The sequence below is a fragment of the Aquarana catesbeiana genome, linkage group LG02 (assembly GCF_042186555.1).
Source record: "Aquarana catesbeiana isolate 2022-GZ linkage group LG02, ASM4218655v1, whole genome shotgun sequence".
In the NCBI taxonomy this organism is placed as follows: Eukaryota; Metazoa; Chordata; class Amphibia; order Anura; family Ranidae; genus Aquarana; species Aquarana catesbeiana.
The window spans coordinates 411,961,061-411,985,181 of NC_133325.1; the positions used below are offsets into that span (position 1 = coordinate 411,961,061).

The following is a 24,121-nucleotide window of genomic DNA, read 5'->3' on the forward strand; positions in this document are numbered from 1 at the left end:
AATTGCTAAGCTAATCAATGTACATGAAGGTGTCTTTGAGATGCATGCATATTTTCTGATGCTTACAATGCCCTTTATTAGAAAGAACATAATGGCAAAAACAAGTTTTGTCCATATACACAGTGACTTAAAGGAAATCACAAACAACTTCTAGTAAAGTAAGAATGCAGCTGAAAATGTGACCACACACACACACACACACACTAGAAAAAAAACTAACAAAAGGAAAACTGGGCATGGGGCAAACTCACATACCAATCTCAATTATCCTGACTAGCATGGACTTATACTTATAGCCACATGGTCTTAGTTTTTGCCAATAGATTCTTGCCAGTAGATATGCTAACACTCAGTGACTGGATGAATACAGAACAGTGCTAGCCCATAACTGAAAATCTATACACCAAGCAGACATGAGCCTAGTGTCTTGTATATAGCTCTATTTTCTCTAGATTCCTTCCTTATTCTTCTAGGACTGACAGGCTGCAATATTGTACACCTAATCTGACATTTTTGACATTTGCCTTGAGCCCTGGTTTACACTGGTGCGATTTGACATGGCACCGTCCTAACCGGTGAGGCGATGCACCGATTTCCAAAAGTAGTTTCTATACTACTTTTGGTGATTTCGGAGTGCGATTTCCATTGACATGTGTGCAGAAACCCACACAGATGTCTCTGAAATCGCTTGCTGAAATCGGGACTGACATGCGGTAATGAAAGCGTGCGAGTTCAGCTGAACTCGCACGCTTTCATTCCCGCACTCAGTGTGAACCTAGTCCTAGGCTAAATGTCTAAGAGTCTCAATGGGGTTGATTTGCTAAAACTGGAGAGTGCAAAATCAGGGGCAGCTGTGCATAGAAACCAATCAGCTTCCAGGTTTTTTTTGTCAAAGCTTAATTGAACAAGCTGAAGTTAGAAGCTGACTGGCTACCATGCACAGCTACTCCAGTTTTAGTAGATCAACCCCAATCTGTATGCCTTAAAGCAAAGCTCCAGCTCCCCCACCAAGAAATTAAAACTCAGCAGCTACAAATACTGTAGCTGCTGACTATTAATATTAGGACATTTACCGGCCCAGAGATCCGTGATGTTGGCACCCCAGCCGAATTTTTAATTGGCTCTCAGGTGCTGCCGCCACCGTTCCTTGTAAGGGAAGCCCTTAGGGTTCCCTACTGTGCATGCCTGAGGCACGCTGCGCTTTGTGAATGGCCCAGCGGTGGGAGAAGGAGGAGGGGAGCCAAACTTCCGGGGGGCCTCGCTGTGGTGAAGTCCCCCGGAAGTGGGGACGGGTCCCTGTCAAAAATAGGTACCTGCTCCCTCCCGAAAGGTGCCAAATGTGGCAGCGGAGGGGGGGAAGGAAGCAAACAAGCAGAGCTTCCCGTTTTGGGTGGAGCTCCGCTTTAAAGTGGTTCTAAAGCCTTAAGGTCTTTCACCTTAATGCATTCTATGCGGCAAAACCATTGCACAGAGCAGGTAAGTATAGGCATGTTTGTTATTTTTATATTAAAAAAACAAAAAAACTTTACAATGACTTTAATTCTACCAGTTGTTAGCAGCAATTCTGGTTGCATTTCCATTCAGGTCCGATTCAGACCTATGCATTACTATAACACACAACAGCTTGTTTGGTTCATTGCCATTCATTTAGAATAATCCCTGAACACACAACTACAGTAGCTGACAATACTTTTGCACTGCAGTGAATGACAGCACACCTGCCTTGCATTGTTGTGCACTGTGTAAAAACAAACTCCAATTCTGTTAAGTCATGTAGGCAGCCCATTCCAAATTGATGTGTTGCTTTAATGCACTCTTTGGTACTGTGCACAATACTGCATGTTAAGTGTGTGCAGTAGTGCACCACAACATTACAAAATATGAAAGAGCACTTTAAGTAAGGAATGATTGATGAGAGCTGTAGGATTAGTATTCTTTCAAAAAAAAAATACAGTATGATAAAGATGCCTTTCAGAATATCACATTGCAAGTAAAGCATGGTATAAATATATCTTAATAAATAATAATAATAAAATAATAAACAGCTGCCGGTGACTACACAAAAGCAACTTGCCTTCCCAGTTAATCAGTTCTAATCTATTTTTGTTTGTTGATCCCTCTGTTTCAGGGACCCCCGGGACCACCCGGACCTCCTGGTCCTCCCGGACTACCAGGTCATCAGGTGAGCCGTATTCTTAATTCTCCTTGTATTCTTTTTCTGAGTGAAAATGTTTAGGCACAATAAACTTGTTATTAGCACAGTCTCCCCAGCCACAATGATACATAATGAACACAGAGGAGACATGAATAGGAAGACTGCAGTAGCTATTCTAGAGATATATGGTCTAACTTACATAATGTGCTACAGGTGAGTCTTAGAACATTTTTATATTTAGAGGAAGTATTTGCAATGTTGTGAGCTTTTTTTTTTTTTGCTTTTTTATGACAAGCATATTTTAAGGCAAAGTCATAGTCCATAAAACAAAATTGACATCAGGCATGAAAACTTAACAGTTCATATCATCAGGCTTTTTATTTTGCATATTCACTATGCCCCCAAAGCACAACAGGCTCCATATTCAAATATTATTATTATTATTATTATTATACAGTATTTATATAGCGCCAACAGTTCACGTAGCGCTTTACAACTTGAGGGTAGACAGTACAAATACAATACACTTTGATACAGTAGGAATCAGAGGGCCCTGCTCCTTAGAGCTTACAATCTAAGAGGGAAGGTCAAGAGATACAAGAGGTAATACTGACTTTTGAAAAGGCAAACATGTGGCATGCGGCCTCAGTGTCCACTAGTCCAATACCAGTGCTGCAGGGACCTGATTGTTGATGATGGTCATCACTTTTCAGAAATCCAGTATTTTAATTTAGGATTTGGAGGGCTAGGAGCACTTTGAAGGTACTTTATCAAAAACAGAAAATTTTATTATAAATCTTAAATAAATAAATGTTTTTTTTTTTCTTTTAACAGAAGACTTTATTACACGTATTGACAATTTACACAGTGGTTTACATATACAGTATATTGCACATTCACATCAGTCCCTGCCCTCAAGGAGGGTACCTAACTCACTTTCATACACATGCTAGGGCCAATTTAGACAGGATCCAATTAACCTACCAGCATGTCTTTGGAGTGTGAGAGGAAACCTACGCAGGCACAGGGAAAACATTTAAACTCTAGGCAGGTAGTGTCCTGGTTGGGATTCGAACAGGCAACCCTAATGCTGCCAGGCAGAAGTGCTAACCACTTAGCCACCATGCTGCTCATACTGATAAGTTGTGCTTGCACTTGAATGTGAATTTTGTTTTCTGTACTTTTTTCTTTTTAAGGAAGTTCAGTTTAATCAAAAAGTAACAGTCACTGGAAACAGTAAAAATGAATGTTTATACATTACACATCTTGCTAGGATGGAAGATGCAAAAATGTAAGCAATCAGAAACAAGATTTGTACATCTTGAACACCAGTTTCAGTTAAAATTACCGCAAGCAATAGTTATAGAAATGTTCTTGCACTTAGGGAGTAATAGAAGTGAATTGTGAATCAAGTTTCAGAGCATTTGAATTTAGAATTTTACAATACACAAAGCCATACACATTTGCTCACAACCTATTGATCAACAAGATCTATTGCTCTTCCAAGTAATGTAACTGAAATCAATCAAACCTGACTATGCAGTCCATTTTAGTTTTTTTAGTAATGTACCCTACTTTAGACCAAATGAGCCCACGAAAAGTCTGTACCATCGTAAACGTGGTCAATGGACAGCAGCAGAATATTGTAGCTTAGCTGGAGGCCTAGGATTGGGTCATACTCTTGCATATGTACCCTTGATCAGTCTTATTTTAACATGTGTTGTTCCAGTCTATGACAAATGAGCTCTGAAACAGGTACAGACTTTAAGAAGGGAGAGGTTCTGTATTGAATAAGATTATTCAGATAAGATAAATACAAGATAATAGTAGTCAGCTATCACCTAGGGGCTGAGTAGCCTTCATTACTGTGCTGTGTGTCCTGTTAGCACTAAATTGTTGGTATTGGTAGTGTAATAAGTGGGTGCAAAAAAACACACAGTGCAGATGATGGAGACTCTAGCATGTGCTTTAGCCCCAGATTTTTTCCCTTGACTGTAGGGTTTGCCCGGACACAATGGTATGCCAGGACCACCTGGAGTGCCAGGAGAACTGGTAGGTATAGAGCGCTGGTGTGCTTATGCTATGTGTCAGTGCCACGCTCTTTACATGTATCCCTAATCCTTGGCAAATAGAGGAAGTAGAGCAGCTATAATATGTGCACACCTTCCCATCCTTTTCTGGTGTCTCCATGTTGTCACTTCGCTTTGCAGGGTCCCTGTGCAGTTCTGTGTGTCCCATGTTGCCTACGTTTTTCTGACTATTCTCTAATGCCCACATTTTTTTTTTAGGGACCCCTGGCTGCAGAACGAAACATTGATGTCCTGAAGGTGAGGATGTCATAGGGAATGACAAAAAAGGATTGTGGGACTGCATCAAAGGTTTAATTTATTTTAGTGGCCTATTTTTGAAGTTTATGTGTCTAGTGGGAAATCCTTGGAACAATGGACCAGCCTCTTTGTTGGGGGTGAACTAGTTTATCTGATATACCCTGCTTCATACAGAGTATTTGTGGGGACTGTGCCAATGTGCAGAACAATCCCAGCGCCATGAAAGGAGAGAAGGGAGAGCAAGGACAGCCTGGCGTTCCTGGAGCAGAGGACTGTGAGAGGGTATGAAAATACAAATGTGTAAAAAACATGAGTGCCATTTTGGAGTTTAATGTGTTGTTTTGTTATTGTGGATGTGCTGTTTGGATCTGTGAGGAAATCTGAATGACATTGCTGTCGGCTGTTGTGACAATGTGGAGTTGATTTACTACAACTGGAGAGTGCAAAATCTGATGCAACTGGGCATGGTAGCCAATCAGCTTCTAACTTCAGCTTATTTAATTAAGCTTTGACAAAAAAACGGAAGCTAATTGGTTTCTATGCAGAGCTGCACCAGATTTTGCACACTCCAGTTTTAGTAAATCAACCCCTGTATGTCAGTCAAAAAGATTGTTTGAATCACTAGGCAACAGCCTGGTGTGTGTTTAAATGTTGTGCACCAACATTTTTAGTATTGGGGCTTGTTTTACTATTTAATAGAACATTAGCAAATAGAACTTTAGCAAATCAGTCATCTGTGTGACTGGTCATTTTTCTAAGAAAGCTTTTAGAGCCGGTTCACACTGGGATGACTTGTCAGGCGACTTAGCCACCTGACAAGTCGCGTCCCGTTCTATACTATGGAACTGTTCTAATAGGAGCGACGCAAGTCGCTCCAACTTAGAAAAAGGTTCCAGTACGACTTTGGGGGCGACTTTAGGCGACTTACATTGACTTCTATATAGAAGTCGTTTTGCAAGTCGCTACTGCTGTCGTGTGCAGGTCGCCTGAGACAGTCACGCTGCAAGTCGTGCTGCCTCAGTGTGAACCGGCTCTTAAGGAAATGTCTACTTTTGGATAATTAATTTGTATGGCTTTCAGTTGTTACTAGCAATGTTAGTATGTTAGTAATAGTATGTAACAGTCCAGGCATTGCTAGACCTATCTTTCCCACTCCAGATGCATGCATGCTTGGCATTTTCCAAAACTGCATGGAACTATAGCATCAGTCCTTATGGGGTTGATTACTAAAGACAAATAGACTGTTCACTTTGAAAATGAGTTAGTAAATGAGGCAAAGCTCTGCATACTTCCATTATCCACTCACATGCAATTAAAAATTCAGTTTTTTTATTTTCCTTGCAAGTGATTGGGTATTCTTTGCAAAGTGTAATGTCAAAAACCAAGTGAAATTCCCATGTAAAGTGTCTGTACAAAGTGAACAGCCTATTTGCCTTTGGTAAATCAACCCCTATGTCTTCAGAACAATGGAATATAAAGTTCATACGGTCCAAAACGGTCCATACGTCCATACTGTCTGGTTTTGTTCATCCTATTGTTTTCCAGGTTTACCAGAGACACCCAATCTTAGTCCATTCCTGCTATAATATTATTCCTAGTTATATGTGTGGATGCCTAACATTTTTCAGTTAGCAATGTTCCTCAGTGTCATATGATAAATATCAAGGCGTGGTGCCAGCTTTTACACCAGACCACAGAAATAGGGGCATCATAAACTGCCCCTGTGTTTTGCTATATTTAATAGTTTTGGGAATTAATGTACTTTACATGTTGAGTTAAAATGAATGTTGTTATTGTGTCCTATAAAAAAGAAACAGCATCCATTGAAAAAATGTATAAAATTAAATTTCTTCATAAATTTAGGCCAATATGTATTCTGCTACCTGTTTTTGGGAAAAAAAAACCCAATAAGCGTATATTGATTGATTTACATGAATGTTATAGCATCTACAAACTATGGGATGTATTTATGGAATTTTTTTTTTTTTTTTATATTAGTAATGGCAGCGATCAGTGACTCGGCGGCCAATCGGACACTAACTGACACTGTTGACACTTTTTGGGAACCAGTGACACTAATACAGTGATCAATGCTAAAATATGCACTGTCACTATACTAATGACACTGGCTGGGAGGGGGTTAAACATCTAGGCCATACAAAGGGTTAACTGTGTGCCTAGCCAGTGTTTGTGTGTTCTATATATGCTGGTTTTACTAGGGGAAGACATGGATTCTAGCCCCTGCTTTGCAGAGACACAGGATCCATGCCTTCCCCCTGTCTGAACCGGGATCTGCCTTGTTTACATAGGCAGATCACTGTTCTGAGTGGTTTACACACGATCGGCGGGTGCCAGTGGACATCGAGTTTCCGGGACCTGCCGGCAGCATGCGTGCGCCACCTGCTGGCAGAGGTTCGGTATCACGTATATAAACCTGATCCGGTGCACAGCTGCCGCCCTGTAGCAGTACAACTGCTGTGGGGTAGAGGGCAAGGGGTTAATGAGAACTAGAGGTGTATGAGTGACAAAGCAGTGTGGTTGTGTGAAAATATGGTGTGTTACTGCAACAGTTTTGTGTCAGTAAGTCTGAATATGATAGGTCTAAATTGTCTATATGTTAAACTATCCAGCGCTGCAATAGAGTAAAAAAGTTTTGTCCTTCCTCATGTCCTCACTCCTATTAAAAATATGTGTGCTGTCCTCAGTTTACCTGAATGTAATAAATACCAATAACAGTGTAAATAATTGGGGGAAACAAGTAGAGTATATGAGTTGCAATTTATATGTTGTCCTGTCATCTCTGTCTGCTAAATCTCTGTTCCAGCACAGTGCAGATCACATGCCTGCAATAATCTTAAATATTTGTGATAGTAGATTATTTTGTGCTGTAACTGCTCACCAATGTTTATTCATCCAATATATCCCATTTTACAATGTGTTGTCATTACTTCTTTTTCTTGCTATGGAAATTCTTACCTGTGTGCTTTTTCTTTCCTCTCTTTTCAGTGTCGACTGGAAAAGAATGAAGAAGCTGTAAGTAATTTTCTGAGCTACAGCTGTTGTGGTCCTCCTCTGCACGTGTCATAGTCCTTGATAACAGTCCTTAACTCTCCACCCGTTCTCATCTTTTAGGGAGACGAACCTGATCCTGGTTGTGAAGGTGGACAAGGTCACCCAGGATTGCCTGGAATAAAAGGAGAAGAGGTAAAAAGATTGTTTCTTCCTGTAAAAGCTATGTTTTTTTCCTAGTCATATATCAGTATCATTTGTTCCTTTATCATTACAGGGGCCTCCAGGACCAAGAGGTTTTCCTGGCCCCCCTGGACCAATTGTAAGTCCCTCTTTCATCCCTAATGTATTTAAGAATAAACACAATGCAAACATTAATTCTAAAACAGGCCCTTGCCATATTTATAATTAGGGCTTTTATTCAGTGGGAACGCAGGGGAACGCAGTTCCGTCACCTCCAGCAGTGGATATATATAATGCCACGGGTGGTAGGGTGTGATGAGGAAATCTATTGTTGCTTGGGAGGTCTATTGCTGCTGGTGAGAGGAATCTATTGGTGCTCGGGGGATGTTATATTGCTGGAGAAGGGGGGGGGTGGGGTGGGATCAGTTGTTGATGGGAGAGAGCTACTATAGAATGAAGGGTCTATTTAACCTCCTTGGTGGTATTCCTGAGTCTGGCTCGGGGTGGAATTTCAGTACCAAGAGCGGTAACCCCGAGCCAGACTCAGGATTGCATCGCAGGATCCAGGAAGATCTTACCTTGTCCCCTGGATCCTGCGATGTCTCCCCGCAGTGTGAGCGGCTCATCTTCCGCTCGATTCATCACAGAGCCGGGCTCCATTCCCTGTGAGTGTTGCGACGCACGGGGACGGAGAACGGCGTCAAATTCAAAAAGCGAAACCTACACAATACATTGTTCTTTCTGCCTGGAAACTGGAGATTGTCCATAGCAACCAAAACTGTCCCTTTACATCAAAAGCGGTTTTAGACCAACTAGAAAACAGCAATAATAAGTTAGAATCACTCACAGAATTGAGCGATAGTGCTTTGTGGGGAAATCCATCATCAAACACTGAAAAGTAATGACAGCGACAATTCTGCAACTGAGCAAATTTCAGTGTTTTTGATTTGATTACATTATTGAATAATTTGTATTATTATTATATTATTATTTGGTATAATTATTTATAGTTATTTATTATATTATAATTTATGATTTTGTTTTTCAAACTTTATCATACCCGGGATGTCTACTAGACTCTGGTTTGGACAGATTTAAGTGAATTATTCCTAAGAATTACAGGCCTACAATATAAAATGCCAAATTTCCATGCAAAATAATGGTACCGCTTTCAGCACCTAAAATCTGAAATAATCATACCGCCAGGGAGGTTAATATATTAATCATTTAATATTGTTTCTAGGGTGAATCTACAGTATTGTTGCTGGGGGGTATTTTGTTGGAGGGTCCATTATTACTGGGGGGTTCTATTGTAGATTTTAGGGTCTATTGTTGCTAGGATTTCCCATTGTTGCTGGGTGGTATTGTTGCTGGGGGGGGGGGTCCATTGTTGTTGGATGGGGTCTATTGTTGTTGGCTGCAGAGGCCTTTCATTAGCAAATTATATACAAAATGCTTAGTACCAAAAAATAATACTTGGTTCTGTATTCTCTAAAAGGGGCGGTACTGGGAGGAGGGTAGGGGATGGAACCAAGGGGAATTGCTAGGAGGTGGGCAGGGGCGGAGACAAGGGGTGGCCCAGAAGGGGGGAGTACTTGCACCTATTCTCTGAGAGAAAAAATCCCTGCTTATAATGAACAAGCTGTCCAGTAAAAGTAATATTTGCACAGTATTTTGTATGCCTAGTTGGAACTGATCCAGTGAACTAATGCCGTAAGATAACTTTCAGACTCTTCCTTGATGACAATTATTTTTAACAAAGCACCAACAATTTTCAGCTATGGTATTTGGTATACCATTACATGCATCTGAATTCTAAGGTGCCTCATGACCAGAACATAATAATGCTTTTTTGATGAAGTAACTGAGGTTCCCACTTTCAATCTAGAATATTGAATATCAAGTTTTAAATTAAGTTAGTTTATATATTAAAAAAATAACATGTTTTGTCAGATTTTGTTTTACAAAAAGTTTTGCCTTTTGTGTGAAAAATGTAACAAAATGTGAAATGTGACCTAACAATATTAATAATGTTGTTGATGCTGATTTCTCCAGAGGGTCAGGTTTTCTTACTCTGGGTGCTCTTATTCCTCATCCTACTAGCATTGGGTCTTGAATTTTGATACCCCTATTTTTTCCCTCAGGGGCCCCCAGGTTTTCCAGGCTCTCTTGGCTCCCCCGGATTACCTGTAAGAATGTAACCCTCCCCCCAGCTGCTCGCTTTATTGATCCCCTTACCCTCAACCCCATGTGTCACATAACTTCACCAGCGCTGTGCCAAAAGCCTACCTCTTGTGCCACACCTGATGTAACTTCAGATTTCACCCCTTGTGTGCCCTAAGTCTTATCACTTGTGAGACAACCTCCACCTATGTGTTTCTAGACTCCCTTCTACTTCTAAAATCTTTCTAAAGCTGACCCCTGATTCTAACTTTTCAAATATATATTCTTCCCACATTACTTAGTCTATTTAGAGGTGCATAAACTTGACGAGGGATAGAAGCCTGGCACTGTTTGTTCTAGGCACAGGGTTTTCAGTGCTGAAAACCCTAATCCTAACACTTGCCATAACCCGTACTGGGACACTTAACCGTATCCTTAAAGTTATCACTTAACATTTTGGATGCATTCACAACTGCAAATACACCCTGACTCTGATTAAATGCAGGAACCCCAGTGGTGGGCTCCTGTGATTAGCTGCTAGAGGTAGCACCATCAAAAGAAATACGAGGCTGCCAGCTCTTGCAGCTAATTACTGCCGCTCACATGTAATCGCTCATGCAGTGATCACATGCGAGTGATCGGCCTTGGGTTTCAGGTAGCCTGCATCCGGGCCCAATCACTCACATGTGATTGCTGTGTGAGTAATTACATGTGAGTGGGCGTGATTAACTGCTAGAGTTGGCAGCCTCCCATTGCTTTCAATGGGACTACCTCTTACAGCTAATTGCAGGAACCCCTGCTCTTGCATCTAATCGTAGTGAGTGCGTTTGAATGCAACCTAACACCAGCAGGTAACATCTACACTGAAAGTTGACCATCAATCTACACCCTAAGACCTACCAACATAAATCCAATTCTTAACCTAACCTCTAACATTAGACCAATGTCTAAACCACTGTTTACTCTACTGGGTGCCTAAACTATCAGTTCTCAGGCACCAAGATCTCTGCACCAAAAATACAGATCCAATACATCATACAAAAAAAGACTAAAAAATAACTTACATTTATAAAAGCTTTAGAAATATGTAGACATTTTTATAACCTAGGGAATGTGATTTTACCATAAATTTACTGGTGGTGAATCAGTCACTGTCATTTAAAACACATGCACCAGGAAGATTTGCTTGCAGTGAATGTTTGGCGAATGTCAGATTAACTGCTTTTATCAATATGACCCTTGTTTTACAGCTCATCCAATCTAGCTGGAAAACGAACCCTGGCTTACAATAACCCCTTCCCCATAGTGTAAAAAGGCTTACAAGTAAACTTGGAAACCTTGTTTTTTTTGTTCTTAAAGGGGTTTGTAAACCCTCAAGGTTTTTCACCTTAATGCATTCTATGCATTAGGGTGAAAAACCTTCTGTAGTGCAGCAGCCCCTCAGAGCCCCCCTTTTACTTACCTGAACCTGATCATTCCAGCGATGGGGATGAGCACAGCAGCTCCAGCTGCTGTCTCAGGTCCTCATTGGATAGATTGATAGCAGCAGGAGCCATTGGCTCCCACTGCTGTCAATCAAATCCAGTGACACGGGAGCAGGAGGGCGAGGCCGAGTCCTGCTGTCTGTGTTAATGTACGCAGCAGCAGGAATTGGGAGCCTGCCCGCACGAGTGCCCCCTTGGAAAGTGGCTCTCCGAGGGGGCACTCGAGAAGAGGAGGAGCCAGGACCGTGGCTGAGGGACCCCAGAAGAGGAGGATCGGGGCCACTCTGTGCAAAACGCTTGCACAGAGGAGGTAAGTATGACTTGTTTGTTATTTAAAAAAAAAAAATAACCTTTACAACCCCTTTAACTTTATCTTGCTGGACTACGCCCATTCATTCAGGTATAACATTTCCCATAGTAATACTGGTATGGATGCAATGACTGGTTTCTTCTGAAAGACACTGCAGGAGAAGTTTAGCATTCTAGGCAGAGAATGAAATGGCTGATGGCAGTGGGGTCTTAATTTTGCTTCTCATGATGATTGAAGTAGAAATTCTCAATATATTGTATCTCCAACACAAACATTTTTTACTTTGGGTAGTGTGAGGTTTCCACTGCTCTCTGTGGTCCCATTAGGGAAAGTTTTATTAATTTCCTGTACTTGTGACTTTGTATCATTTAGACAGGAAATGAGACAAACGCTTCAATAGAGACAGGGAAAAGAACTTCTAAGCTTTCCCTATTCTATCTAAAAAAAGTTTGGGCTGTAGTTATACTTTAAAGGAGAAGTATGACCAAAGCTATTTTGACCCGACTTCTCCTATGGATCTTTGGAGTGCACTTCATTCTGCACTCCTGTGACCTGTTTTCAGCCGACAGTGGGATAAAGCGTGCTATTGCCTGATGTCACTCAGCTGATCCAGGCTCTGGAAACATCTCAACTTTACAGTCAGGATCCACCCACTGGTTCAGCCTCTCAGCAAGGCCAGCCAATCTCGTCCCTTCCACAACCCAGTGCTCCAATGAGCGCTAGAGGGGCAGAGCTGGTGACAATCACTCGCTCTCTGCAGACTGAATACAGAGAACTGAGTAATCTGCGTTTTTTGATTGCTCAATTCTCGGTGTAGATCCAGCGGACAGCGGACAGCTGCAGCTGGGATCGGTTCTGCAGGCATCTAGGTGAGTATGATTGTTTATTCCCGAACTTCACTTTTAAAGTGTAGTTAAAGGAAAAACTTTTCTTTTTTGTTTTTCGATAAAGTAGAGAGGGATTAGAACAACTGTCACTTTTCATTGCTGCCTGTGCCAACCTTAGGGAGATTCACCATCTCTATTTGTCCTGTTTACCATTATCATCGAAAGTGAAATAAAATCCCAAAATGCTGGGTTGTCCTCAGAACAGTAATACTTTAGAGGGGAAATCATCCAATGAGGGCACTAATTCTAGTGACCCTGATGGTAACCAAGGATTCCCTCACTTTGGCCAGATTTCTTCCCACATCCTGTTTTGGCCATGGGATAGGAAGCGAAGGGAAATCTCCCCAATGGGACATTAATGAATAAAAATAAAATAAAACAGACGGGGTTATAACCTTCTCTTGCTCTATCCAAGATGAAAAAAAAAGTTTTGCCTTTAGTTCTGCTTTAGTGTGATGCTTTACTGTGTTGCGATTTTGATGCAATTTTCAGTGCAATTATGTACTGTGACTTTGGATGTGGTTAGCATATTCTATAGAGCCAAATTGCATTGAAATTGCACCAAAGTAGCACAGGAATCTTTTCCAAAATTGCACCATAGAGAGTCACATTGATATGAACAGACAACATTGAAAATAATGTAATTTCCCTTGTCATTCGATTCTGTGTGACTCAAGTCACATCAGAAATCGCCCCAATGAGAACCAGTACTTAATAAGAGAAAGAAAGTTACAGCAATGCATAGATTATTAGATTCTGCACAAAGACAATACCAAAACTGTCCATAGCTCAGAATCCTATAGCTATGATTTAAAAGTGCTCATGTAGGATGAAGCTTACCTAGACCATTAAGCTAACTTTATTATTTCTTTGGGCCATAGCTTCAAAGTGTAAAGAAAATAATAAATCCAATATACAGATATACAGTATACTTGCAAAATCCAGAATTACACAGAAAATCAGAAATATATCAGATCTGTAGAAACTCTGAGGAAACTATAGTATTTTGGTCATTTTATAACCTACCATTGTCTTGGTGCCCAACTTTCTCAAAACTATTATAACTAAGAAATTTGTTTCATTCCATATCAGAGCAACTTACATCACTGTGTCATGTATGTATCCCTCCCATAATCTAAGTGAACCATTCTATCCTTATGTTTTCCATGTGAGCCCCTTGTTGTCTAGTCACACATTCTACTTACTCTCCAGTCTACCCTAGCTGTGTTTTGTATATGTTTTGGTGAGCGGGTCCCATCTACCCTGCCCGCTTTGGTGTTACTTTTTCTGTACTGTAGGGGTCTGTGTCAAGCAAACTTGTTTTGCTAATGGCTGTGGCTACTAACGTTCCTAAAATAGTAGAACTTATATAATGAAACTGAAAAAGAGTTTTCCAAAGATTTTGAAGTTGCTAAAATTAGCACATGTAGTAGAATATGATCAAGAAACAAATCTGTTGTTAGTAACCCAAGAAAATGCTTACATTAATATATATTCATATGTTATATACTAATCACCAGAGACTTTAGATTAAAAAATAAATAAACGTTGTAACAGAGCAAAAGTAGCTGCAGCCTGATACACATCCCTCCTTCCATCTGTCACTATAACAGGTGGCATTCACAACTACTTTTGTTGTATTTAATTCATTTGTGTAACTGTTGCATTGCCTCCTGGGTTATGTCTAATGTCTTACCTCTATAACCTACAGTTAGCTTAGATTCTGTTGTAGTATTTGGCTTCTACAAAAAATCAGCAGGATTCTGGATCAATGACAGAATCAACTACCATCTAAAGAAACAGTCTACACAATGCATTAACATTTAAAAATTTAAACTTGGCATATTGGAGGCATTTTTGATCTACGGCCTGATGTTAATGCTTGTATTAAAAGAAGGTATTGGTTTAATGGTAAAAAATATCCATCTTTCTATATGACAAATAGGGTAAGTATTGCTTTAGCTCCAAAACACTGGGAAATAGCCCCAGAGCAGCAGTGGTGTCTGGTGTTTGCTCCCAGTGTCATGTAATGACCCAATCTAACTATTTTTTTTTTTCTACTAAAAGGGCATGCAGGGAGAACGAGGACCACCTGGACCACATGGAGAAAAGGGAGAACTGGTAAGACAATTAAAGCCTCCTCCCTTTCTGTCTATGATTGTAAAGAGCAGGCACTTCCAACTCATGATAAGTATAAATACAATCAGCGCAATCTCAAATAAAAACAAAAATATTAAATAAAGAAATAAAAATATTAGTTGCTTGCTCAAACAATGTGCAGGTGATTCCACAACACCCCTTCAATAGCTAATATACAAAATAAATAGTGTACCGTAACTAATAAAAAAAGTCCATTATACACAGTCCATAAACCATAATATAATCACATCACCACAGTGACACACGTGAAGAAATGTCCAACTCTCCAAAAGTGCTGTGCATGCTTCCACCAAATGAGTGAATTGAATGCTAACCTCAATGTTTGACCTCATAAGACAGGTCAAACAACACTTAAAGTGGATGTAAACCCACCACTCACCCAGTATAAACTAATGGCCCAGTATTAATGTATATATACATGAAAGCCTCCTGCATGTATCCCTACCTTGCAAATGTCACCCCCTTCAGCAGTAGGAGCCCCACAAAAACTCTGGAATCAGTGGTTGCCGATGCTCGGAGGGCGGAGTCGCGATGTCACGAGATTCCCTGCCCACCTCTATATTCCTAAGTTTTGAGTAACATCCAGTCAAAACTCAGGAAAGGCACCACATGACTTGCCCAATCATGCTGAGGTGTGGAGCAGCCAATCCTGGGAGAGCTGGAGAAGAAGGGGGGGGGGGGATTGAAGCTGGAAAGCTGGAATCATAAGACACACTCTGCTCTCTCAAGCCCTGCAGGTGATAAAGAAATGGGATGTCAGTCACAGCAGTGGGGGATGTGGTGACACAAACTTATGTGTTTCGTTTTTTTATCTTACTGAAAAAAGACAAGAGGATTGCTCAGAGCCGTATTAACTCTTCGTGGCAAGACTGGGCACAGATGACTTGACATCCTCTACTGTACCAGGTAGAAGTCTTTGTTAAAAAAAAAATTCAGAATTACATCCACTTTAAGATCTTTCCCAGGGCAATAACTGGAATTAGATCACCAAATCAGCTTACTTATATCATCCCCTCAATGTCCTCCACTAGCTTCAGGAACTACTTGCTCTCTTATACCCGACAATACCACGCATCAAAAGGCATGGGTATACACAGAATACAAAAGATCCATAGTGCTCTCCACATATAAAACAATTTATTCTAGCTTAGTAGATTGAAAACACAAAAGCCGCGTACACACGAGTGGAATGTCTGACAGAAAAAGTCAGACGGAAGCTTTTCATCGTATATTCCGATCGTGTGTGTGCCTCATCTGACTTTATTTTTTTGAAAATTCTGACGGACCTAGAAATAGAACATGTTCTAAATATTTCTGTCGGAACCAATTTCTATCTGGAAACCCGCTCGTCTGTATGCTGTTCCGACGGACCAAAAACGACGCATGCTCTGAAGCAAGTACAAGACGGAAGCTATTGGCTACTGGCTATTGAACTTCCTTTTTCTAGTCCTGTCATACGTGCTGTACGTCACCGCGTTCTGGATGATCGGACTTTGGTTTGATCGTGTGTAGGCAAGACCGCTTGAATGGAATTCTGTCGGAGTTCTGTTGGAGAAACCTTCTGAATTTATTCCGAAGGCAAAACCGGTTGTGTGTACGCAGCATTACAAATGTAAAATTCAGCAATGCATGTACTAGTATACATCCATGTGTCATACATCCCCAGCTCACCACACATAACTCTCAAAGATGGCCACAGGATGACATCACAGGCTCGTCTCTATACGCGTTGTTTCCTTGTGATTGTACTTCTTCAGTAGGACCTACTTTCAGAAGTGCAATCACAGGACCGAGCTCACAGAGCTGAGCTTGTGACGTAAGCCTGTGGCCAACTGTGAGAGTGGTGAGTTGGGGAACACATGGATGTATACTAGTGCATGAATTGCTGAATTTTTACTTTGTAAGTGTTTTAAAGGGGTTGTAAAGTTAATTTTTTTTTTTTTTTAAATAACAAACATGTTATACTTACCTTCACTGTGCAGCTCGTTCTGCACAGAGTGGCCCCGAACCTGGTCTTCTGGGGTCCCTCGGCGGCTGTTTCAGCTCCTCCCCGCAAGCATTTACCACCTTAATGCGAGCTCCCTCACACGGTGGTGAGTGCTTGCGGGCGCGCTCCCGTGATACAGCCGGCGGCTATAGCCGCTCGCTGTATCACTCGGCCCCGCCCCCCGGCGCGCCGCGTCATCGGATGTGATTGACAGCAGCGCGAGCCAATGGCTGCGCTGCTTTCAATCCATCCACTGCAGCCAATCAGCGACCAGGCTGAGCTGCAATGAAGATGACGAGGACGAGCAGCGAAGATTCGAGGCGTCAGGTAAGTAAAACGGGGGGCCTGGGGGCGGCGGTACTGTCAAAAGTTTTTTCACCTTAATGCATAGAATGCATTAAGGTGAAAAAATTTTTACCTTTACAACCCCTTTAAATCTGCTGAGCTAGAATAAATTGTTTCATATGCGGAGAGCACTATGGGTCTTCTTTTGTATTCTATATATACCCATGCCTTTTGATGAGAGGTATTGTCAAGTATAAGAGAGCAAGTAGTTCCTGAAGCCTGTGGAGGACCTTTAGGGGGTGATATAAGTAAGCCGATTTAGTGATATTCCAGTTATTGCCCTGGGCAAGATCTTAGGCGTTATTTGATCTTTCTTATGAGGTCAAACATTGAGGTGAGTATTCAGTTCACTCGATTGTTAGAAGCATGCACGGCACTTTTGGAGAGTTGGACATTTCTTCACATGTGTCATTGTGGTGATGTGATTATATTACGGTTTATGGACTGTGTGTAATGGACTTTTATTATTAGTTGCGCTATTTATTTTGTATATTCATTTCCAACCCATGCTTGGTTTTATACAGCATGTGGCAACTTTTATAGTTTTGATAGAATCTAAGAACTTAAAAAGGAGGTAAAGTCTGCTTTAATTCAATAGCATGGAGTTTAACTCTACAAATTTGCCTGGATTTCTTTGTTAAAACTAGTAATTGTGTGTGCCCTTGAAGTCTATCACTGGTGCATTTATGACCTGATATGAGGCTTTAATGTGCTTCATTGTAGATGTGACTTGGAGGGCATTAAGAGTTCTCATAATGACAAACATGCTGAGCACTGATCTGTGCTCTCAACTGGTGAGCATTGTCACATAGCAGCGAATACCAGACAAAAACTTATGGCTTATCTTTGCTTCATCTTCAAAATCTGTCCCTTAAGGTGCATTTCAAACATTAAAGAAAGGCATTAAAGTGCAACTTGAGAACTGTTTTTGTAATGTTGAATTTAGGCTGGGTTCACAACTATGCGAATGGGATACGAGTTTCCACATCCAATTCGCATGACAGGAGATTGTGACCGGCTCTCTATGAAGCTGGTTCACACATCTCTGTTGCGGCTGCGGAGCGGCTTGCAAACGAGTCCTGTCTTTGGCTCCATTTCAGGGCCGAATTCAGGCAAAAATTCATCCCTGATTCGTCCCTGAAACGGAGAATAGGGACACACCGGACCCGTGCTGCGAGCCGCATCTGTCGGAGGTGTGAACCCAGCCTGAATTGGTGAGGATTTGAATTTATGTCAGTGACAGTGTGTAATGCCACCTGTGTCTCATTGACAAGATTTTTCTTTACTTTTTGTTTCACTATAATCCAGGACATTGTTCTGAGCTGAATTTCCTGTTTCCACTCAATAGGATGCATTCTTCATATATATTGTAGCTATAAAGAGTATCAGCCAGTGAATCTGTTGCTAGACCTAGTGGATTGGCCAAGAAAGTGTATGGAGAATGCACTCCAAAGAGGGAAAATAGAAAGTTCAGCACACTCTATTGCCCTCCAAATAGTTAAAAAGTGGAAGTTCAGCTGATAGAAATGCCCTGGGAATTGCTGAAAAAATATCATCAATGAACATACCAACAGCAGATTCACCCTTTTCCCACATTATTCAAAACTTTAAAATCTTTACATTTTAAAAGTGTATGTATGAATAGCCGAAAAATACGTTTAACATGAGTAGGGGCAATTGTATGAGTTTCTTATATGCATAGATTGTGTATAACTCATTCCCCCTGTGCAGGTCCAATCACTCATGATTATGTTTATGTGGAGTAACTTCTCCAAATCCCTAAACATAATTAAAGTAGTAAAACACTTTTATTGTTTGCATTTCTGCAGGGGATGCAGTGTCTGAAAATCCCTTACTTGAGCACTACTTCAATATAGTGCAAATATTAAAATTCTTCATTTTATAGCCTTTTTATATTTTACTTGCAAAGTAATGCTTTAGTAGCATCATTAATTCAGATTATAGTGGAAATAAGCCAGAAAATATTTACTAGAACCCATTTCATTCCATGTGTAGCCTAAAGGAAAGCAACTAACATTTTCGATGTTTACTAAATGATTTTACTGGTATATAATTCTGTCATTGATGACCTAATGACCCAAGTGGATTACATTTCACTGGACAGAGTTTGCTTTATTTGAATAGATTATCCATGGCTTGCTAGTGTTCCACTACTTCACTGTAAAATATAATGAATTCTGTTACAGCCTAGTCTTATTGTAATACAACTTCTTATGAAAAATAATGATGGTGGCATTAGATAAATATCACTTAGCTTGGAAGTTGTCAGAGATAGAGGATATAAAGTATGAGGAGCCATGCAGAGAAATTCTCTATCACAGTTTTCAGCTATACTTAAGCTTATTGAATAATGTGTTCACGCTGATTGTCAAGCACAATAGACTGTAAATGGTTTGTCAAGCACAGCAGCTAATGCAGGTATGACAGTTGTCAGACAAATTGAGATTTCAGGCATTGTTAAAGGATGTCTATGCATAACAGACATTTCGGTTTCAGTTCAGTTAGATATCAACGGTTTTAAAATGTGAGTCGTTTATACAGTATTTTTGTGAACTCTTCTAAGTTCTCTCATATGGAGCTCATAGAGATCTTCTTCACCCATCAAAAAACTTTTTCTAAATACACATCATATGGACAATTGAGGGTGGTTTTTTACAACCATTTCATTTTCTTTTAAGAATAATTAGCATCCATTACATCAGACTAATGCCGCGTACACACGGTCGGAATTTCCAACAGCAAATGTTCGATGTGAGTTTGTTGTCGAAAAATCCGACCGTGTGTATGCTCCATCGGACATTTGCTGTCGGAATTTCCATCAACAAATGTTTGAGAGCTGGTTCTCAAATTTTCCGACAACAAGACTTGTTGTCGGAAATTCCGAGCGTGTGTACACAATTCCAACGCACAAAATTCTACGCATGCTCGGAATCAAGCAGAAGAGCCGCACTGGCTATTGAACTTCATTTTTCTCGGCTCATCGTATGTGTTGTACGTCACTGCGTTCTTGACGTTCGGAATTTCCGACAAAATTTGTGTGACCGTGTGTATGTAAGACAAGTTTGAGCCAACATCCATCGGAAAAAAATCCACGGTTTTGTTGTTGGAATGTCCGATCGTGTTTACGCGGCATAAGTGGGAATTAAATCTATCTTCCATAACTCATTCAGTGGTGATTGGCTAATGCAATTGTTAAATATTTAGACCTATTTAAGTAACGTATGCTTATATTTTGTCATTGTGCTTTAGGGGCCTCCTGGTCTGCCTGGATATCCTGGAGCTCTTGGTCCCCCAGGACTCCCCGTGAGTAATTGTACTAAATTAATGTATAGGAGGGATGTATACATATATGAGAACATGTTCAATGGTGTGCTTGATTACTGAATGTATGTATTATTATTCAGGGTTCTAAAGGTGAACGAGGGTACAGCGGACCAGCTGGTGAAAAAGGAGAGTCGGTAAGTTAAGACAAAAACTTTCTGGATTAGTTTAAAGTTCTGTTCATAAAAACTTGCAAGCATAATGAAATATAAGGTTTATTACCCTTGTAGTTCCCACATGAACCTAGAGTTGTGTATAAATCTTGGTTTTCTATTGCCATTTGCACACTAATATGAATATTAGTGTTGCAGTACGTCAGAAATTAGAGCAAGGTATTCATGCAGAAGCTGTACTAGGCTCAATTCACTAAGCTGAAACATACAGTATGTGTTATTTTCCATACTGGCTATTTTCAGTATGGTTGAAAATAACAATCATTATGGCAAATAACATATGCGTTATAGCTTAAAGCGGAGTTCCAGTCCCCCAATTCCTTTTTTTTCTAAATGCTCTGCTGTAGTTGTGTCCACTTCAACTGCAACCGTTAGATAATGTCAATAATTTGGTCCTTTTATTTTATGTTTAAATTGTAAAACTAACCTGTACTCGGAAGCATGCAGGGTCTAGCTCTGCTGTGAGCATCTGAAGCCCTCTTATATTAATTTCCAGGATTCGGTGCATCTGGCTACCCAGCATGCATCTACCGATCTCCCACCTGGGCAGTAATATCACTGCGCAGTGCTCTTTCTTCCTGAAAGGTTGCCATAGCAATGGCAGCATCAGCAGACTCTCCAGCCCAGGGGTGAACTGACAACTCATGGGGCCCCCGGGCAATAGGAGATCATGGGGCCCCCTGTGTTCCTGCCTACACTCAAGCCACACCTGCACAAAGCACCACCTACTGTATATATATATATATAATGAAAACTCATTTATTCAGGGAAGCCTATCCCACACCCACATAACTGTCCCTGAGCCACCCCCATCAAATCATTCTTTGCAGCTATTACCTTTTGTACCACCACCCCCTCCCTTTAGAATGTAAGCTCTATGAACAGGGCCCTCCTGTACCTTTTGTATTGAACTGTACTGTAATTGTGTTGTCCCCCTTATACATTGTAAAGCGCTGAGTAAACTGTTGGCGCTATATAAATCTCGTATAATAATAATAATAATATATTGCACTGCCCACATTACATGCGTTTGTCACAGAATTGCTCTACACTATGTTCAAACATACATATTTAACCACATGACCTCTGAAAGATTTACCCCCCCCCCCCACCCCACTTCATGACCAGGCCATATTTTGCTATCCAGCACTGTGTTATTTTAACTGACAATTGCGCGGTCATGCAACACTGTACACAAATAAAATTGATGTCCTTTTTTTCCCACAAATAGAGCTTTCTTTTGGTGGTATTTGATCACCTCTGTGTTTGAGGTATAAACAATTTAGAAAATTTTGCTATAAAACATATCCAATAAAAAAATTGAGAAGAATACAATTTCTTCATAAATTTAGGCCAATATGTATTCTGCTACATGTTTTTTTGGTAAAAAAAATCCCCATAAGAGTATATTGATTCGTTTTATTGATTAGTTTGTGCAAAAGTTATAATATCTACAAACTATGGGATTTTTTTTTTCTTACTGGTAATGGTGGGGATCAGTGACAGTTGGACACTAACTGACATTTTTTGGGGACCCCCCACTCTTAGATAACACCAGCCCCTCTAAACCTCCACTCTTAGATAACACACACCTCCCAGTATCCCCCACTCTTGGACAAAACCAGACCCCATAAACATCCCTATTCCTATGTAGCAGCAAACCCCCCCAGCCCTAGATAACACCAAACCCCCTATGCCCGACTCCTAGATGACACCAGACCCCCTATACCCTCACTCCTAAATAACCAGACCTCTACTCCTAGATAATACATGACTCCCAGCACAGAGCCTCTGATCTCCTCTCCGGTGCCTGGGTCAGCTGGGATCTCCTCCCCAGTGTCGGGCTTTTGTCTGATCTTCTCCCCAAAGCTGACAGGTGGCATTGTGGGCCTCACCAGGGGGCGGGTTTGTCAGCAAGGGCTGAAAATGAACCACCAGCTGTTGGTTCGGTATTCCCGATCATGAAGTTGATCATCTAGTCTCAGCTCAGTTGACTCATGACTGATAATTATGGTTACAGGTGGCAGGGATCACATTGTTCTGCCCACCCAGGAGGCTTCAAAAGGGTGGCAAAGTCTAAGTTGTCATTAGTAACTAGGCCACTGTCACCTAGCAACTGCCGCTACCTATGCTCTCCCAGCTCCTCCCCGCCGAATGGTCAGTCCGCCTCTGGCGCTGATATAAGGAGACTCTAATCTATTGGGGGGTCTGTAAGTGGGGGTGCTGCTGATCTAATAGTTGGTCACCAACCATTAGATCAGCAGTCAGCACCCCCCCTCCCCTTAGAGACCCCCATTAGCTCACAGTTCCTTTATACCATGCCCCCCTTAGAGACCTCCAGAGATCATAGAGACCTCCTGCCCTCTTTCAGATCTCCATTTAGACCATAGCGTCTTTCAGTAGCATTATTCTACCTTACCCCATTATGCATACTCTCACTGTAGCAGGCTATTCTGGTAGACAATTAACCTCTTTTGCATCATCCCAGGAAATATGGAACCTCCTTTGTGTTCTATTATTAGACCGGCGGGAATCGGTTACCGATGCACGCAAGGTGTGAAAGCCGGAGTTGGGGGGGTGGAGCTGAGAGGCAGAGCAGCACTACAGATATTTTGCTCAGTGTGTGAGCAGCAGTCCTAACAACCAATAAATGAAAAGAGGGTCATCGAGGCAGGCGGGGAAAGAGGCGCTGGGTGGGGGAGCTGGAGGATTGAAGGCAGAAAGAACACAGAATTGACAGCAGAGGCGCAGCTGACAGGAATCCTCACTGAGTGGAGCGCAGTGCCAGACATTCGGCACTTGGTCTGGCTCTGTCTTTATTCCCAGGAGCCTCTCATGGGTCCCGGGTCAGTCCACCCCTGCTCCCACCCCATTGCTATAGCAACCGGTCAGAGGTTTCCAGTTTGGAATTAACACAAGATTTCGGCGATTCCCATGGACTCCTGGGATAGATTACACCAATATCCCAGTAGTCCATGTGAATCGCCTAGTGACAAAATTGCCTAGGAGGCCATAGCCAGGGGTGCTGCAGAAAATAATTGGATATAAAGTATTTACAAATTAAAAAAATATTGCCATTTATAATAGCATTCTGGATGGGCATGACAATGATTTGACATTTAAAAAAATGAATGGAACTCCGCTTTAATGAATTGAACATGTTGTGAGTTATTTTTTGCAGGATGGTATGAAAAATACTGTAAAAATCCAGTACGGTTATCTGCAGAGTAGATAAAATAAATGTTGTAGTTGATAAAGGCTTAACATTCTGTTTATCTTACTGTGTAAGGGTCCTCCTGGTATTCCTGGAGTCCATGGACCTGCCGGCCCTGCGGTAAGTGCTCAGCAACATCTCATTGAGTTGACTTGTAATTAAGCATCTCTTGATATTATCATTTGCTTTCACTAACTTAGGGTCCAAGAGGAGAGAGAGGACTGTCAGGAAAGTCTGGAGAAAAAGGTGATCAGGTGAGTCATCAACAATGAACAGTTTTATTGTTGTTTAATGGAGTGCCCTAATCATGCCCTTAGTTTGGGAATATTGTGTGTTTTTAACCCTAAAGCAAGTCAAGCTATTGCTTGACTTGCCAGGCCTC

The 24,121-nt window shown here is 41.2% G+C and overlaps 1 protein-coding gene across 6 annotated transcripts in view; it reads left to right on the forward strand.

Moving 5' to 3' along the window:
• COL16A1 (collagen type XVI alpha 1 chain) overlaps positions 1 to 24,121 on the forward strand; it is a 283,723-nt gene that overhangs the window by 214,274 nt on the left and 45,328 nt on the right. Inside the window, exons 42-54 of one of the 6 annotated variants that reach the window (XM_073615404.1) lie at positions 2,129 to 2,182; positions 4,154 to 4,207; positions 4,444 to 4,482; positions 4,657 to 4,764; positions 7,489 to 7,515; positions 7,615 to 7,686; positions 7,769 to 7,813; positions 9,819 to 9,863; positions 14,586 to 14,639; positions 20,281 to 20,334; positions 20,436 to 20,489; positions 23,815 to 23,859; positions 23,940 to 23,993. In XM_073615404.1, the coding sequence (XP_073471505.1) occupies positions 2,129 to 2,182; positions 4,154 to 4,207; positions 4,444 to 4,482; positions 4,657 to 4,764; positions 7,489 to 7,515; positions 7,615 to 7,686; positions 7,769 to 7,813; positions 9,819 to 9,863; positions 14,586 to 14,639; positions 20,281 to 20,334; positions 20,436 to 20,489; positions 23,815 to 23,859; positions 23,940 to 23,993 (705 nt within the window). The remainder of the gene's footprint in view (positions 1 to 2,128; positions 2,183 to 4,153; positions 4,208 to 4,443; positions 4,483 to 4,656; positions 4,765 to 7,488; positions 7,516 to 7,614; positions 7,687 to 7,768; positions 7,814 to 9,818; positions 9,864 to 14,585; positions 14,640 to 20,280; positions 20,335 to 20,435; positions 20,490 to 23,814; positions 23,860 to 23,939; positions 23,994 to 24,121) is intronic. The other 5 variants (XM_073615405.1, XM_073615408.1, XM_073615406.1 and 2 more) reach the window with 5 other exon arrangements.